Source organism: Macaca fascicularis, chromosome 4 (assembly GCF_037993035.2).
Source record: "Macaca fascicularis isolate 582-1 chromosome 4, T2T-MFA8v1.1".
Lineage (NCBI taxonomy): Eukaryota > Metazoa > Chordata > Mammalia > Primates > Cercopithecidae > Macaca > Macaca fascicularis.
Window position 1 is genome coordinate 171089758 of NC_088378.1, and position 17394 is coordinate 171107151.

Consider the following 17394-nt stretch of genomic DNA (forward strand, 5'->3'; position numbering starts at 1 on the left):
TGTGTGTGGAAATGAAATTCACGCGTACTTCTATTTTTCTCTATTTTTTTATTTTAAAAATGTGTATTAAGCCGTTAGATACTATTCTTTCATTGAAAGAGCTTGTAGGGAGCAGCCAGTTAACATCCACCTGTATGTATTCTCCCAGAATACCCTCAGAATTTATGACAGGAATTTAAAGCTCATTCCATCTCAGTTTTTTCAGCAATAAGGAAACAGAAGCAGCATGAGATTGAGTTGTCCAAGGTCGTGAAGCCAACAAATGCTAACACTGAGACTAGAAATAATCCGAGGAGAAGTCATGTAAATATTGTACGTATTTGTGGAAATAACATATATACAAATTTTAGAGCTCAGCTTGAGCAAATAAACCCCTGTGACGCTGAGTGGACACTTCAGCTTGCCAGTGAGTTAAGTGGACAAGTTGGAAACTAAATGTCTCAGTTGCTCTTATCTTTGTAAAAGACCATTAGTTTGCTTAAAGGCAATATTCCTTTAAGATGTTTGACAGAAATAATTACAATAAACATAGTTTTATAATATTAGAATATAAATATTATTTGAAATTAATAACTTCTCTTGCTTGTTATCAAGAAGTTGGTAATAGGAAGAATATAAAATACATTAAAAATCAGGCCGGGTATGGTGGCTCATGCTTGTAATTCCAGCACTTTGGGAGGCCAAGGCAGGAGGATAACTTGAGGCCAGGAGTTTTAGACCAGCCTGAGCAATATAGTGAAACCTCATCCCTACCACAAAATAAAAAATAAAACATTAAAAATCATGTGGCAGTGGGAAGCTATAAAGTACTTTAAATATACCCATAATTAACAGTGTGAGACTACCACAAATGGATGGTGTACTAGCACTGTTTAGATATTGAGCCATTCCTAGATGATATAGGACATTCCTCTAAATATGGGCTTCATAAGAAATCATATACATCAGTCTAAACACAGTATTCACCTGACTGAAAGAATCTGACATTTTTAAGGTTCATGAACTTGTGGTTTTGAGTTTTCGTCTTGAGCATTTTTTTAGCTGCCAAGTATTTTGCTTTATAAAATATCTGACTGTATTTATCTTTATAAATTGTCTTCAGAATTTTTAAAATGATAATTCATGTAAAAATTACTTAAGTCAAAATTTAAGTAAAATTTTGGATAATTTTCCTTTTGATATTTTTTCTAAAGATTGTCTTTATTTGTTGCTGTAAAGATAAGATTAATGCTCTAGAACAGTGGTTCTCAGCTAGGGGTGGGGAATGGGGAGAGAGTGACTTTTTCCCCCAGAGGACATGTGGCAATGTCTGGAGATATTTTCCTTGTCCCAGCTGAGGAGGGGGCTACTATTGGTGTCTGGTAGGTAGAGGCCAGGGATGCTGCTGAACATCCTACAGTGCACAGGATGGCTCTATAACAAATGATTATGCAATCGAGATGGTTGATAGTGGTGAGGATAAGAAACCCTGCCCTAGAATGTCATCCTTCAAAATGTTCCCACAGAATCTACGTGAATACCATCTGTAACAGATGAGATGAATGCCATCTCATTTTTCGTTACACTTCACTTTTACTTCACTTTTACTTTACTTCTTCATAGAACAATAGTAGGGTCTCATTTTTCTTTACATATCACTTTCACTTTGCAGTAAATTCTTCATAGAACTTTAGCAAACATTTACATGAACACCAAAGAAAAACATTTAGATTCAAATAGCTCCAGGGCCTTAAGTATTATGGTCTACTGCAGGTCAGACCCAACTCAAGGAAAACCCAGGACTCTTCTAATCATGGGAGGCTGAACCCTCACCTCAGTGACCCACTGATTCACACGGCCAAGTCAAGTTGGGTCTGGGACCCTCCCAAGCCTCCAAAATCAGTGAATGTGTTTACTTTTTGTTATTAGTTATAAGAATAACAAATTATTCATTTGGGATTAAGTTGTATAATCCATGTTCTGGCTTTGATATAAAACAACAGTTAGAACTGATTCGAGATTGTCTTTCAATGCATAGGATTATAGTAATATTAGTGTGAAAGGTTCACTGCATATAAGAATTTTCCTTTAAAACTATTAGAATTCATAGATGTTCTAGTGCTTTAGGGAATAATATAATGCATGATAGAAATTAGGTAACTGGGACTTGTTTTCACTTAATCACAATAGGCAGAAAACACTTTCCCTCTTTTTATGTTATATAAATAGTACATATAACATGTCTAAATAAAATAATCTTTAAAAAAATGACTGAATATTTTCCAGTCTGACTGGCAAATTCAAATCATGCACTGTAGAAGTATCAAACAGGCAAACCAATACCAAATACTTGATATTTTATGTATATTTCTAGCTATAAAAGGTGCCTTGTGGCTTTTGTAGATGAGCATCAGAGACTTAATTTATTGCAAAAAATTTTAGCAGCCCATTGTGAAATCGGGATGAAGTAATCTCCTGTTGGAGTTCAGTAGAGCATTATAGGTTTTACACAATAACATTTGTCTGTCCATAAATGGTTAGACTATTGGCCACTATTCTTGGACCCACCAGGTTCTGGGTAGCCTTTCTGGTTGGGGCACAAAGTGACATCATCTGGTTTACCATTGCATTTGTAGACTATGATACTTCATAGATGACATGTACACTTGGCGATCACAAAGCTGTCTGGCCCATGTTATTCTTTGTGGAGAGAAGAGGTGTAATTGCTTAAACATAAAAGACTTTTGAAGCAATACTTGGTCTAATGTAGGTGCTGATTACCACCAAACAAAATGAAGTCCCTCCCATCTCCTGAGGTGAGACTTCTGGGATTGTTAAATTGAATTCAAGGGTTTGTTTTTCAGTGTTTTGTAATTTACGTGACGTTTATGTTTGAAACCAAACTGATAACTGTCTGATGACATGTAGCACAGTTCCCTGCAATATAGCCGGGCAGTATACACAGAGAATTTGGCCGTTCATCATCAGCTGTGTACATTTGGGCAAGTCACTTACTCAGACCTCAGTTTCTGCACCTGTACATGGAGAGCTTAATAACGCCCACCCACCTGATGGAGCAAAGCGCGGCTCTGTCATTTCGACTCACCGTGAAGGTGTCTGGGAAAGCCTGCAGGGAAAAGATTAATACAGTGCATAGTAGATTTTGAAGATTTATTTCATTTTTCCTTTCTCTTTTCTTCCCTTTTCCTATATTTTCAATGCTGAAAGCTAGAGACTTAGTTGTTTTACTCCTTGCCTTCCAAAGTGAAAGACCCTGTTGGAGGCAGCCCTGTGAGTGGATTGCTGTGGCTACTGATATAAGAGGACAGTGAGAAATGTGAACGCTGCAGTGCCCGCCAACTGAAGATGGTGTTGAACCAAAAGCCAAGAATCTTTCAGTGATGTTGACAGATAAAATACACTAGTTCACTGAGACACCCATGAATTGCAAAAAGATAAAATGTAAATAGTATTGAAGAATTGCTGGAATCACAGGAAAAGCCATTCAAAATGAGATTTTGCCAGGTACACCATTTAACGTTTGAATTAGGAAAGTCAAGAAAAGATGATGATGAATGGAAGACTTATGGATAAATATCAAGGACATGTGAAAGATTCTTGAGAAAATTAGTGAAACTCTCTCTCTATATTTTTTAATAGAGCCACAGCCTCACTGTGTTGCACAGCGCTCAGGCTGGAGTACAGCAGTGGTCATAGTTCACTGCAGGCTCGGACTCCTGGGCTCAAGAGATCCTCCTGCCATTGCCTCCTGAGCAGCTGGGTCGACAGGTGTACACTACCACACCAGGCTAATTTTTTGAAGTATTTTTTTAAGTGATACATATATATTTTTTTAATGGTGCTGTAAAAGTCTTATGTGAAATGTATATGGTTGTGTCAAAAAATTACAAAAAGAAAACCTTACTTTGTGACTAGACTAACAAAAATTACATAGATGCGGTTGTAATTTAAATTTTGTTAATTATAAGTGGAAATTTTTTTCAAAATAACATTCTTAAGTTTTCAAAATTTAATTTGAGTCAAAACTTTCTTTTCCACTATTTGTTGTGGAATATTATTCCCCTTTTTAAGTGGTTCACGTAAGGATATAGAAGTGTTCAACTACTTGGACTCAGTCCAGGTTCTACTACATACTAGATGAACAACTCTGGCAGGTTTCTCAATCTCTCTGAGTCTCAGTTTTCTCATCTGTAAAGTGGGGTAATCATAGTGTTCACTTAAGGTTGTTACGAGCATTAAAGGAAATCGTGTAAGTGAAGTTATTAGCCCATTATTATTATTACCATCACTGCTGCTAATGTCCCACCTAGAGAAGTAAGTTCAGTTTGTGCCACCTCACAACTTAAAATGTATTATTAATAAACAGGAGGAATAAAGGGGAAAATGCATAAAGGAATATATGACTTTGTTTTCTCTGAACGAGTTAAAAAAGTTAAGGTTTCACAGCTTAGGAAGTGATAATTAAAGTAGGTAAGACCTGGTAAAGTAACTTATGGGATATTGAATATTAAGTGCTAGAAGAATAATGGTCTGTGCTTCTGTTATTTATGGGCTAATTCCCAAGTATTGTTATTAGATGTTTCTGGTGTGGACAAACTCTAATGATTCCTAGAGTAAAAAAATCCCAGATTAAGCCAGATTTTATTTTTCAGAAGGCTTGCTTCTGCCTTCTTCTTTCTATTTCTGTTGGTAAGTTTAAGATTTCTGAAAAGCTGCTAAAGCAGGATGTACATGAGGATAACCAGCCCATGAGGGTATGCAAGTAAGGAAGTGAACATCAGTGCGGTCACAGAGAAACCCTCCTGGCAGTGAGAAGGGTGGGTTTTCAGTACAGTTGTATCAGAGGAATAGGGGAAGCCCTAGTGCCCACAGGATGTAAAGAAGGCTTGAGAAGTACCCAGGAAACAGCTCAACCCTGGCTCCAGTGCCTCCTATGATCCTAACAGTTTAATTTGTACATAAAGAATAAACCTTGTTTTAAGAAGGAAGAAGGTGTTTCTCAGAGGAACACTGATTAATTTTTTTTGAGGAAGACAAAATGTAGGTTGGTGAGAACCTTAGTACTAACATATCCCCATTCTGACTGGCAAACGACTGTGTGGTCCCAATTTCACGGAGAACATTTAGTTGAGAATGCTGGACATTGAAGAATGTTTTGTAAATCTGCAAACACAGGGAAATACTTCCCTATAGGAAGCAAATATTAAGACAGGGAACTGAACACATAAGAAAACAAGATAATCTACTCTTCCACTCCCAGCACTAAAATGAGCTAACATACCGTATGCGAAAAGTGATCTATATACTTCTTTCCAAAAAATGTGCAGAACTCGCTAGACACCATTGAATTTGGCTATATTAATTAAGATAGATGGTTATTAAAATGAAATCGCTGTTCTGAGCCAGATTTGGGGGATGGGGATTGCAATAGTTGAGTGCTCCTTGTGAAACATGCCTAGTGAGCTTGGTGGCACTCCTGCCCAAAGGAGGACTGCCAGCACGTGCCCACTAGTGGCTCTTGTGCCCATTCACTTTGAACCTTGGTGCAGGGGCTGTGCCTGACACACGCTCCTCCTTTTCTGCAGCCGAGAGCTGAGCGTGCCGTGTGGTCCCTTCCCAGAAAGCCTTCGATTTCCGCCTGATGTTCTCAGCATGTGCCCCTTTCTTTGGCTGGATTCTAAGTGCATCTGAGACTGGAATTTTTAAACACAAATGCTTCTTGAGAAGTGTAGAGTGCTCTTGAACTAATATCTTAGAATTTTTAAAAGTTTCAACCTACGGGACTGTTAGTGATGCTAGTAATGATAATGATAGCATAGCAGCTAACATTTATTTAGCTCTGACCATGTGCCAGACACTCTGTCACTCATCGCTTTTAATCCCCATAATAAAACTATGAAGTAGTTGTAGTTATATCCATTTTACAGGTGAGGAGACAGGAGTTTAGAGAAGTTAAATTACCTTCCCATAGTACTGAAGGATACAGGATTTGTACCCAGGCGGTTTCACCCTAGAACTGTGTGACTATCCGTTACCTTATGCTGCCCCTATGGTGGCCTGCCCCTTCCGTCACATTTCATTGCCCCAGTGAGCTTTTTTCCAGTTACATCAGCTGCCTTTCTTGACCCTTTAGTTTTTCCTCGAGACCGTTCTTCTTGTTTGACTTTTGGTTGCCTCTTTCCTTCCCTTAGTTTTCATTTTAGGTTTGCTGAATTCTAAATTTAATTAGTAAGAAAAGGAAATGATGAAGTAAAGTACAGAAGCAAATCTTTCACCTAAAATTTTGCCACATAGGTGACATAGAAACTGGGACTAAGCTGTTAAGCTGTCTTGTAACTCAGTCTATTAACTTTAAAAAAAACTGTTTCATGGTATTTAGTTTCTAGACACTATCCTGGGAGTACCATGTCAGTGATACTGCTGAATGACAGATACCTTCAGTTTTAGAATTATTTGTAGTTTACATGTTTTACCTGGTTGTTAAATCCGCTTTTCTGTGATTCTCTTCACAATATTCGTTCTTGACTGATTTGAAGAATGTTGGGGATTTTTGTTGGTGGTGTTTGTTGTTTAAAAAACAGGGATCACGATGTTTCCCAAGCTGAAATCTAACTCGTAGGCTTAAGCAATCCTGCCTCAGCCTCCCTAGTGGCTGGATCTACAGGTGTAGGCCATGGCCCCAGGCTTGAAGAATATTGGGTTCACAGATATTGCTGTCATGCAAATCAGTTAAGGGCCTCTGTAGCTGTATGTGCGTACTCTAAAGTTCAAGCCAACCTGACTATAACGAACCACAAGAAAAAAAAAAGTGTGAAATACTTTATCTCCTTGCGTATTATGGTCTGTTGTCAGCATGCGTTAAAAACATCTCATTTAGTACTGACCAAATGCTTTCTGTGCTCATTACCTAATTTCCAGAAAGTGTAGCTTCGGCCGCTCCTGTTGCCACACAGGCTCAGTCTCTGCTGCTGCTCTGGTGAGCTTGAGAGGCACGCTACTGCCTCCTGCATGCCCGTTCATCTCATTAGGCTTGTAGCTGAGAACCCCACAGATAAAAAGAACCTCAAAAAGTTATAGATGTGATTCAAGCAGAGAGGCTAAGTCACTAGTAAGAAAGCCGTAATTTCTCTTCCTTGCATTTTTCGTTCCTTAATATTACTTTATATTGTATATCAATAACTAAGACAGTGTTTTCTGACTGGCACACAATTCTTAGAAGTCATCCTTTATTTCTAATTATGCTCTAATTATCCTTTATTTCTAATATTCTTGGAGTCTGACCCTTCTTGAAAAACTGCTTGAAGTCCAAATCAATAATTATTAGCAATAGTTATTACAGAGGAGGCAATGTTACTTATTTTCCTTGGGTGAATAAATATCTTTTGTATGTATTTGTTTTCAGGGTATTGCAGATATTTACTTTTCTGTGACAGAAGAGAATAACAGAAACTGTCACGAGAGCCAAGTAAGATTCTTGTGGAAGGAGACACGATTGCATCATTTTATGGACATTTATCTTGCCCCAATTTTCTATCAGATGAAGAATTTGAACCAAAGGTCTTTTGAAGATTTCGTTACTTTGCAGTCTTTATGCTGGCTGGCTATAGGCCAATACTATTTTTGTAAAGTTACTTTGAACATGAAATTTATAGGAAGTGGCTCTGCATTACTACTTAAATATCACTACACTTCTGAGTCGAGATGGAAGCTAAAGAGGAATTGTAATCCAAGGCGTTTCAGTATGGGTGTCGTCAAACAGAAGTGTGAGCATTGTCCTTCTGTGAAATAGCTCTATCAGTTCTGAAGTAAAGCCCAAACATGATGTGGAATGATGTGGGATAAGTCATTTTTAAAGCAAATAAGTCATTTCTACAAAAAGGAGTTGATTTCAGAAGATGATTTACGTATCTCTATATTGTTCCATGTGTTTTTCATTCTTATATGTACTGAATATATTGAATTTGATGCTCTCTCTTTCACAACAAAGTTTTTATCCTTCTCACATCCCTTTGCCACACCTCTGATTATACAGGTAAAAGTGTATACAGAGGTCCCTACAAATATGAAGGCAGAGAAGAAACCCTAATATATGTCAGAAGAGAGACAAGCTGCCTAGTGTGACCAGATAATTTCTTTGTTCTGAACTGGCATCTGTGGTATTTACCTTTATTCTTATTAGTTTGCAAGTCCTTGAAAAACAGACATATCAGTGGAAGCGTTTAATCATTCCTGAGACTCTGGAATTATGGCAGAAGCAATTAGATAATCAGGCTCATTATTCCGAAGTTTGTAAATGTAAAGATGCCTTCCTGTTGAAACTGTGGAATGGCCCTGCTCCCCTCCCTCTCCCTGCAGAAAATGTTGACTGAACACCTGTCGTGTGTTATGTGCTGTGTCAGACGCTGGTAAGACACTGGAGAGACAGTATAGAATGCTCGTCTTTAAGAAGCTCACAGCTGAGTGAGTAAACTGAAGATTGCAGTTGCTGTCATGAGAGCAGGTAGCCTGTGCAAGGGTGATGGAAGAGCACGGAAGAGTGACAGCCCCCACCGGGGGAGGCGTCAGGAATCCCTTCCACTGAGATGACACTTGGAGTGCCAGGCAGTTGGGAAGCAGCTGTGGATGCAGATATTTCTCACAAAGAGAAGGGGCTGTCCAGAGAAGGAGAAGACACCTGTGTGTGCTGTGTGGGGGGGGGGGGGGGGGGGGGGTTCTGCACACAGTAGGATGTCACTGGAGAGAGCTGTGAGGGGGACAGGGTAGTAGGAGATGCTGGGGATGGGGCCAGTGACAGGACACAAAGGAGCTTCTGGCCCATACGCAGTTTATAGCCATTACTCTTGAATAAATCAATGCAGTCAGGATGGCAGGGTTAGGCTACTCCCATTAGAACCATGTGAAGTAGGAAAGAGCACCAAAGCATGCTTCAGGGAATCTGCACTGAGCCCCACCTCATTTGTGGCCTACTAGAGGCTGGGTTGGGGAGTTATTTAGGGCTGCTGAAGAAACAGACTCAGTAGGACTTGATGAGCAGTTGACTAATGGAAGAGTGAGAAAGGAATCAAAGAGGACTCCCAGGCTGCTGGGTGCAGGGTGAGACCATTCACCATGCAGGGCCATCCAGAAAGTCGTGTTAGCTCGGAGTAAAAGGAGAAGCGAACTAGAGCTAATGGTAATGTCTCCTGAGGTGAACAGGAGGAAGATCCGACCAGGAAGTTGCAGGTCATCATGACCAGGCAGCAAGAGCTTAGCTCTCGCTGGAGAACACAGTCAGCGCAGGTGTGCAAAAGTTCTCCCGCAGACTCAGGCCACAGTGCAGGAGCAGAGACAGTGGGAGAGGTGAGGGAGGTGGGGTGAATCGTGTAGTCAGAATGGGGTGTGTGTTTAAGATTTGAGCAGGAATAAAAGTCCTCAGAACATCTGAACTCTGCCTTCCTGCGTTTGTGTTCTCCCCACCTGTGCCCTGGAGGAGCTGTCTGGAGCTCCTATCTGCTACCACCTCCTTGAAGACTTGGCATCAGCAATTCTCACCTCTCTCCTGGATCAGTTTCTCCATCATCACTAGGATCTTTCCCTCAGCATGCAAAGATGCTGCTTTCATGCCCATCTTGAAATGCAGTCCTCCCAGTCTCACCCCCTTCTCTCCCTGACAGCAGAAGTTTTCAGAAGTTATCTGTGCTCCTTGCCTCCGAAATCTCACCGCCTTTCTTTCTTGAGCCCTCTCCTTCCTTGGACTTTTGTCCCCCTCTTTTGGAAGCTCTCCCGTCAAGGTCACTTCTCTGTCTTTGTCCTTCTGACCTGCAGTCATGGTGATCACTCCCTCCTGGATACAGGCTTTCCAGACTATTAGGATACTCCTATGCCCTTGCTTTCCCTCACTGCTTCCTCCTCATCTGACCTGTAAACATTATAGCATCAGTGTATTTGGTTCTCTGACCATTTATGTTTTGTTGCTAACATTCCTTTCTTGGTGGTCTCAGCTGGCCTCAGGACTTGAAATGTCATCTATACATAAATAGTTCCCAAATGTGTACCCTCAGCCTAGACTCTCCTTGGAAGGCCAGGCTCATAGATTCATGCCAGTGTTAAATGAAGACTCACCCTTGTCTCATCCTGATTTAAATATTTCATGTTTATTAGTTCCCCAATAGTTTTGTTAGTGTATCGAATGAATAGAGATACTTGAAAGCTATATATTTGTTTTGATTTTGGGAATTTTGTCTTTGCAGGGTTGTTTTATTTGACTAAGGCCATGGTTCTCAACCAGAGCAGTTTTGTTCCCCCAGGGGGAGTTGGCAACATCTGTGGACGTAACTGAGGGGTGCTCCTGGCATCTACTGGGTTAAAGCCAGTGACGCTGCTAAACACTGCAAAGCACAGCACAAACCGCAATGAAAAGGACTTATTCAGCCTTACAGGTCAATAGTCCCAAACTTGAGAAAACCTGAAACGAAGACTTACAAATTTGAATTATCTCACTGTCAGTGGAAAATGCATTGAACATTTGATACAAATAGCAAAGTAGTTTGATCATTTCTCTTTAAACACATATTTTAAATAGTTGCCAAAAGGTGGTAGCTATCTCAGACAAATGCACATTGTGAATTGTCCTCTTTTAAGCCTGAGATTCCTTTAAATGTGCCTATTGGATTTTGAGTACCTGCAGTTAAATAGTGTTGCTCTTGGCAGGACTTAGTGAGAAATGAGGTATGATCTCTCTGATCTCAGTCGTCTGCTCAGTCAGCCATGGCCTTCTCAGTGTCTCTTCTTTCTACATGCTGTCTCCACTGAGCCACGGCCCAGGCAGTTCACAGCGGGGTGGCCAGAGGTTACCACAGGGGAAAAATGCAGGGCCCCAGGGCGGAGGTTCATGTGGGGTTCAGGATACATTGGAATGATTTCTGTTTTCCAATGAATATTGTCCAAACTGTCATTGTACTTTAACTCCAAAAAACTCTTTCAATCAAAAGCTTTTGGATGAAGTACTGAGCAATGGGATAGAATTTTTATTAGACAAATTTTGGTTACTTCAGGTTCCATTTGGATGTGGACAGATAATTTTTACATATGTATATATGTATGCATCATGCACATACACAATCATGTGTACCTGTATACACACAAACAATAAAAATTGCCACAGGGCCATAGGAAATATACATTTGAAAAAGAAGTAATTTTGTGTAGTGTGATAAGTAGAATTGTCCCTAGTAGGACTTAGTGAACCTCCCATAGGGTTTCTTCCTTACGTCTACTGCTTCATCAGAGGATGTCCAAGGTTGCATTTTGTTTTTAAAAATAAATCTCTATTGAAGTAATACATTGTGGAAAAGATTGTGATCTAATATCTGATCAGATTCTTTAATAAATTGGCTACTATTCATGTCTTAAAGGCAATTCCATTGTTTTCAGTTTAATGCTGGCAATTTGAAGTGTGTTTTCCAAATTTTGTCAGTTTTTTTTCCTTTAATGTTTGTTATAGAAGCTTAGAGATGTTATGTTGGTATGCTTTATAATATAATAGAAACTTTAAATTAACACGGACTGTGTGTGTGTGTTTTGTGTGTGGGTGTGTATCTCTCCTTGGTTCTTTAGGGAACACCTAGCCTCTTTAATCAGTAGATCACAGTCAAGGGGAAGAACAGAATTTTGTTAACCTGTGCATTCTGGAAGGGGATGAGCATCCCAGGTGTTAGTATCTCCTGGTCCCAAAGAGAAACAAACAAACCGTGACGGTCTCAGGAGGAAGCCATCATTTGCGTTGATGTCCTCTGGTCTCCAGCAAATTAAGGTTACTAAACATGAACTCTCACTAAATGCACATGGAAACAAACCACCATCAGTCAAAGTCAGCAGAAATAACAAATAATAAATAAGTCCCCAAAGAACTTCAAATACTGGAATTATCTAATTCAGAATATAAAATGACAAAAACGTGTGTAAATAAAAATGTCAAATCAGAAAAAATAAGCAAGCAAGAACAGAATGTAAAAATGCCCAGGTAGGTTTGAAAAAGAACCAAAGAGAACTTTGGATGTGCCAAAAAATAAAAATAAAAAAAGAAAGAAAGTGTTAAGTGGCCGATTTAGGATTAAATTAGATTGCTGAAGGACAATTAGTTGGCTGTGCAGAAATTAACCCAGACTATTACAGATAAAAACAAAGAGATAAAAATTACAAAAAGGAAATTAAGAGAATAGAAAGTAAAAGGAGAAGTCTAATATTCTTTCCCAGAAGAAAATAGAGTGAAAAGAGGCAATATCTAAAGAGATAGTTGCTGAGAAATTTCTAGACTTAATAAAAGAGCCACAGATGCAGGAAGCACCATGGACCCCAAGCAGAAAGCCGTGTAGACACATTGGAGTGAAACCCCAGGATACCAAACAAAACAGGAAAATCTTTACATTAACAAGAGAAAAAAGACATGACATTACCTACAAAGGAATGACAATTAGACCGGAAGCACACTTCTCCCTAGCAGAAATTGCAAACCAGAAGACAGTAGGAAAATACTGTCAGCATGGAAGAGAAGATAATTTTCAACCTTGAACTGTGCACTTAGCAAAACTTCTTTCAAATACGAACAAGTTAATTTTTCCCCATTAAGGGAACTTCTAAAGAATGCATTTTAAGAAGGGAATTTATGCTCCAAGAAAGATGCAAGAAAGAATGAGTTAATATTGAAAGCCAAAATCATTCAAGAAATGTTTATTATTGCTTCCTATGTAGGCCCACATGCCTGGCTGTTTATTTTGATTTTTTTCTCAATCTCAGACTTTCAAAATCAGAGAATTAAGAGATGTAGTCGTCTATTAGTAAAAGAACTAAGAAATCTTAACTTTCCATTGAGACTTAATTATAGATACCATTAACATTGTAATGTAATCGTTATAATAATGGCTAACAGTTACTACTTGCTGATAACCATGAAACCTGGATTTTCTCTTTTAAACATCAAAGCTTTTAGGTACTATTACTATCCTTATTTTACAAACAGGGACATACTGATTTTCTTACATTTCTATGAGAAGTGCCATTTAATCTACATTAGTGTACCTGGTGATTTGGCATGGCAGATATTAATATGCAAGTAGTACAGAGGAGACTATGACTTTAGAGTCGTTAAGTGGTTTGTGTTAAGATATCACAGCTGGTTACTAACAGAGCTGGCTCTCCCTCCATTCGTTGAGCTAACTTTTCTTAGTCTTCTTTCTACCTAGAATCTTATAGTTTAAGGCTTTTATAAATCAAGTATGTATTTAAATTAATTATAGGAGTTCCATTATCCACATGTGCTATGATTCACAAACACTTAGGTCATCTCATCGCAGGAGGGATTCCTCCTGCATTGCACTGTGGCTTAGCGAAACAGCACAAGGCTAGAAAGCCAGTGAGACAGGCCTGGGTCAGGCTCGACTACTTGTGCTGACTCAGGAAAGGTGTGCAGTCTCTGTGCACTTCTTTTTCTTCACCTGTCACTTGGGATAGTCTCAGCCCTCATGTTCTATGCTTTTATATAGTTTTTTCCTTAAAAGAGCAGTCTTCCGTAACATGGACTAAAAATGAGGAGAGCAAATTTAAAAAAAAAATCATTTTAAGCCTTTCTTGAGAATTAAGTAGCAAAACTATATGGTTACAAAAATGTTTAAAATTAATCAAAAACTTTTTCTTGGAATCAAGAAAACAATTCTATTTATAATAAAAAAGAATAAAGTGTTTAGGAATGAATTTAGCCAAAGTGTAAACATTATTCCCTGAAAACTATTACACATTGTTGAAAGAAATATTAAAGACCAAAATAAAGGGGAATAACATCCTATAGTCGTGGATTGGAAGGCACAATAATGTTAGCATGGGAATAGTCCCCATTTTGATCTACAGATTCAACATGATCCCTTTCAGATTCCCTGTTGGTGTTTTTGCAAAAATCAACAGGCTGATCCTAAAATTCGTATGGAAATTCAAGGGACAGAGAGTAGCTAAAATAACGTTAAAAAAGAACAAAGTTGGAGAACTCATACTTCCTGATTTTTAAACTTGCCACAGAGCTACGGTAACCAGGACTGTGTGGTACTGGCTTAAGGACAGACATAGAGTACAGCAGTGAAATCGAATTGAAAGTCAAAAATTATCTCCCACATTTTTGATGAATTGATTTTTGAGGAAAGTGCTAAGACAATTGAATGAGAAAAATAACCTTTCCAACAAATAATACTGAGACAGCTGGATGTCAACATGCAAATGAATGAAGTTAGACCCTTTCATCACACCAAATATAAAAATTTACTAAAAATTGATCAAAAATTCAAATGTAAGAAGAAAAACTATAAAACTCATAAAAATGTATAGGAATAAATCTCCATAACCTTAGATTAATGAAGCCTTCTCGAATATGACACCACAAGCACCTGCTACACAAGCGAATATAGACAAATTGGACTTCATCAAAATTAAAAGATAAAAAAGCTTTTATGCTTCAGAGAGCACAGTCAAGAAAGTGAAAAGTCAGCCTACAGAATGAGAGAAAATATTTACAAATTATATATCTGATAAGGGACTTGGATCCAGAATGTATAAAGAATTCTTACAACTCTATAATAAAAAGATAAGTAATCCGATTTGAAAATGGGCAAAGGATTTGAATAGACATGTCTCCAAAAAAGATATACAAGTGGCCAGTAGGCACATGAAAAGGTAATTGCTTCATATCATTAGTTATCAGAGAAGTACACATCGAAACCACAGTAAGGTACCACTCAGTGCCCACTAGAATGACCACAGTCTAGCAGACCATAACAAGTACTGGGGAGAATGGGAAGAAATCAGAGCCCTGTTTCCCTGCTGGTGGGAATGTAAAGTGGTGCAGCCACATTGGAAAAGTCTACATTTCCTCAATTGGTAAAACAGTTCTCATCTGACCCAGCAATTCCACCCCTAAGTATATAACTAAAAGAAATTAAAACATATGTTTGTGAAAAGACATGAACATTGCATTATTCACAAAAGGCAAAGGATGGAGGCACCACAGATATTCATCTCATGGACGGTTAAATAAAATTTGGTATACTTATATAATAGAATATTAATTTGGCCATAAAAAATGAACAATGTACTGATTCAAACCACAATATGGATGAACTTTGAAAATGTTATGCTAAGTAAAAGAAACCAGGCACAAAGACCAGACATTAATATAATTCCATTTATACGAAGTGCCCAGAATAGGCAAATCTGGAGATACAAGGTAGATTATCTGTTTGCCAGGGCTAGGGTACTAGGAGAAAACTGCTAAATGATACAGGGTTTCTTTCTGGGATGATGAAAGTGTTCTAAAATTGATTGTGGTGATGGTTGTACATTTCTATGAATATAACAAAAGCCATTGAAGCATATGCTTTAAATGCATGAGTTGTATGCTATGTGAATTGTATCTCAAAATAGCTGTTCTAAATAATCGTTAAAATTACATTTTGACCAGTCGTGGTGACTCATGCCTGTAATCCCAGCACTTTGGGAGGTCGAGACAGGGAGATCACGAGGTCAGGAGTTCAAGACCAACCTGGCCAAGATGGTGAAGCCCCACCTCTACTGAAAAAGAAAACACAAAAGTAGCTAGGTGTAGTGGCAGGTGCCTGTAATCCCATCTATTCGGGAGGCTGAGACAGAATTGCTTGAACCTGGGAGGCGGAGGGTGCAGTGAGCTGAGATCGCGCCACTGCACTCCAGCCAGGGCGACAGAGCGAGTCTCTGTCTCAAAAAAACAAAACCAAAAATTACATTTTAAGAACTAGAAATTATAGTTAATTTTGACTGGTTATCCAAGATAACTTTAGGAACCAGATAAGAAAAGATCCACCTTTCTAGCATGACATTAAAGTTCTGGTAATATAAGAACTTTGTAGTCACATAGCTCTTGATTTGAATCCTGTTTTAGAATAGTTGATTTATATAGCTTCCCTGAATCTCAGCTTCATGTGGGTACTAATAGTTCTTAGCCCGTGGGTTGCTTGGAAAATTAAATGAGTGACCCCATCTAAAGAGCTTAGCACAGTGCTATCAGTGATAGCCCTCAGGAGGGGCCATAACCATCATAAGGTTGTGGTAAGAGTTGGAGGAGAAAGACCCTTCCTCATCTTTGCGAGTGCTGTTCCTCCTGCCTGGAGTACCACCCTATCTCACGGCTTGATTAATCCCTTTATGACCTCCCTGGTAGACTCCATTCAAGCTCCATTTCTGGGGGGCATTTCTCACATGCTGTGCCTGGCAGCCATGCTACAACCCCAAAACCTTTCTCCCCTTGCAGACCTGTCATTTTATTAGGTTCAGCACTGGTTTGTTGGCCCATCTGACCCTCTCTGTGATACCTGAGAGCAGGAGCTGCGGCTTCACTCCCAGATCCCCAGTGCTTAGCTCAGTGCTCAGTGATTGGTGGGTGCGTAGTGAACAATGGCTGAGAGAATCAATAAATTGTATGAATAGGGTCAAATGCTTCCACTGGACTCCCAAACATTAGTTTACTGGTAAATAGGTTAATCTGAAATGTTTTATGTTGAAAAATTTATTTAATGATTTGACATCATTGGTTTCTTAGTATACTTTGAGAAAATAGTATAGTCCTGACATTGAAATAACGATAAACATCAAAAAACCTAAATTTAATTATAAATTTACATTTAAATTTAACTGTTACAAGTCAATAGAAAAATTTTTTAAATTAATAATTAGCCACTAATTACTTACTGGCTAATAAGTAGGTTTTCATTTCAAAAGGCACTTTTTTTGAAGGACCTCTTTGTGCTATATAAACCTCTGTGGAAAGTTGAAACTTTGTATTTTTTAAGGTACCATCTGAATTGACAAGGGAAATTGAAAATTTGGATTTCCACGGTAGTCCCATTGTATTTCTTAAGGATAATAATGTTGCTGTAAACGTACGTATCAAGTTTGTGGAGTAAGTGAATCTGGTGTATGTTTGAACTTGCGCTAAGCCATATTCTTGCCAAACTTTGGAAAACGTATTTAGAAATATTGCCCTTATCCGTGTGCCTGTTCTCCAAAAGCCATACACTTTGATCATAATATTTGCCTCCCTGCTTCATCTGCAAAAGAACATAAAGTCATTGGTATGTGATAAATTATGATATTCATGTATCTAAACTGTATGAATCCATTATTAACTGCTAATATGTGTATTATTACCTTGAGAATTTGGTATTAAATGGTGTTTTCTCATAACCTTACCTTGATACAAGGTAAAACTGTCTCAGAAGTGCCTTTTAACTTTGTGATCTTTTAAAAGCAGGTAGAGTTTTCATTAAAGACCAGAGAACATTAAAACAATTTCAGTACTTTCATCAATATATGGTCCCTTTCATCCAATCATTTCAAAATATT

At 38.5% G+C, this 17394-nt stretch overlaps 1 protein-coding gene across 8 annotated transcripts in view; it reads left to right on the top strand.

Moving 5' to 3' along the window:
* GMDS (GDP-mannose 4,6-dehydratase) overlaps window positions 1–17394 on the top strand; it is a 632819-nt gene that overhangs the window by 292376 nt on the left and 323049 nt on the right. The window contains exon 7 of one of the 8 annotated variants that reach the window (XM_074038946.1): window positions 7403–9408. The exons of the other annotated variants lie outside the window; for them this stretch is intronic. Coding sequence (XP_073895047.1) covers window positions 7403–7443 — 41 coding nt within the window. The 3' untranslated portion in view covers window positions 7444–9408. Of the gene's footprint in view, window positions 1–7402; window positions 9409–17394 lie in introns of those variants that run through there. 8 annotated transcript variants of the gene reach the window in all.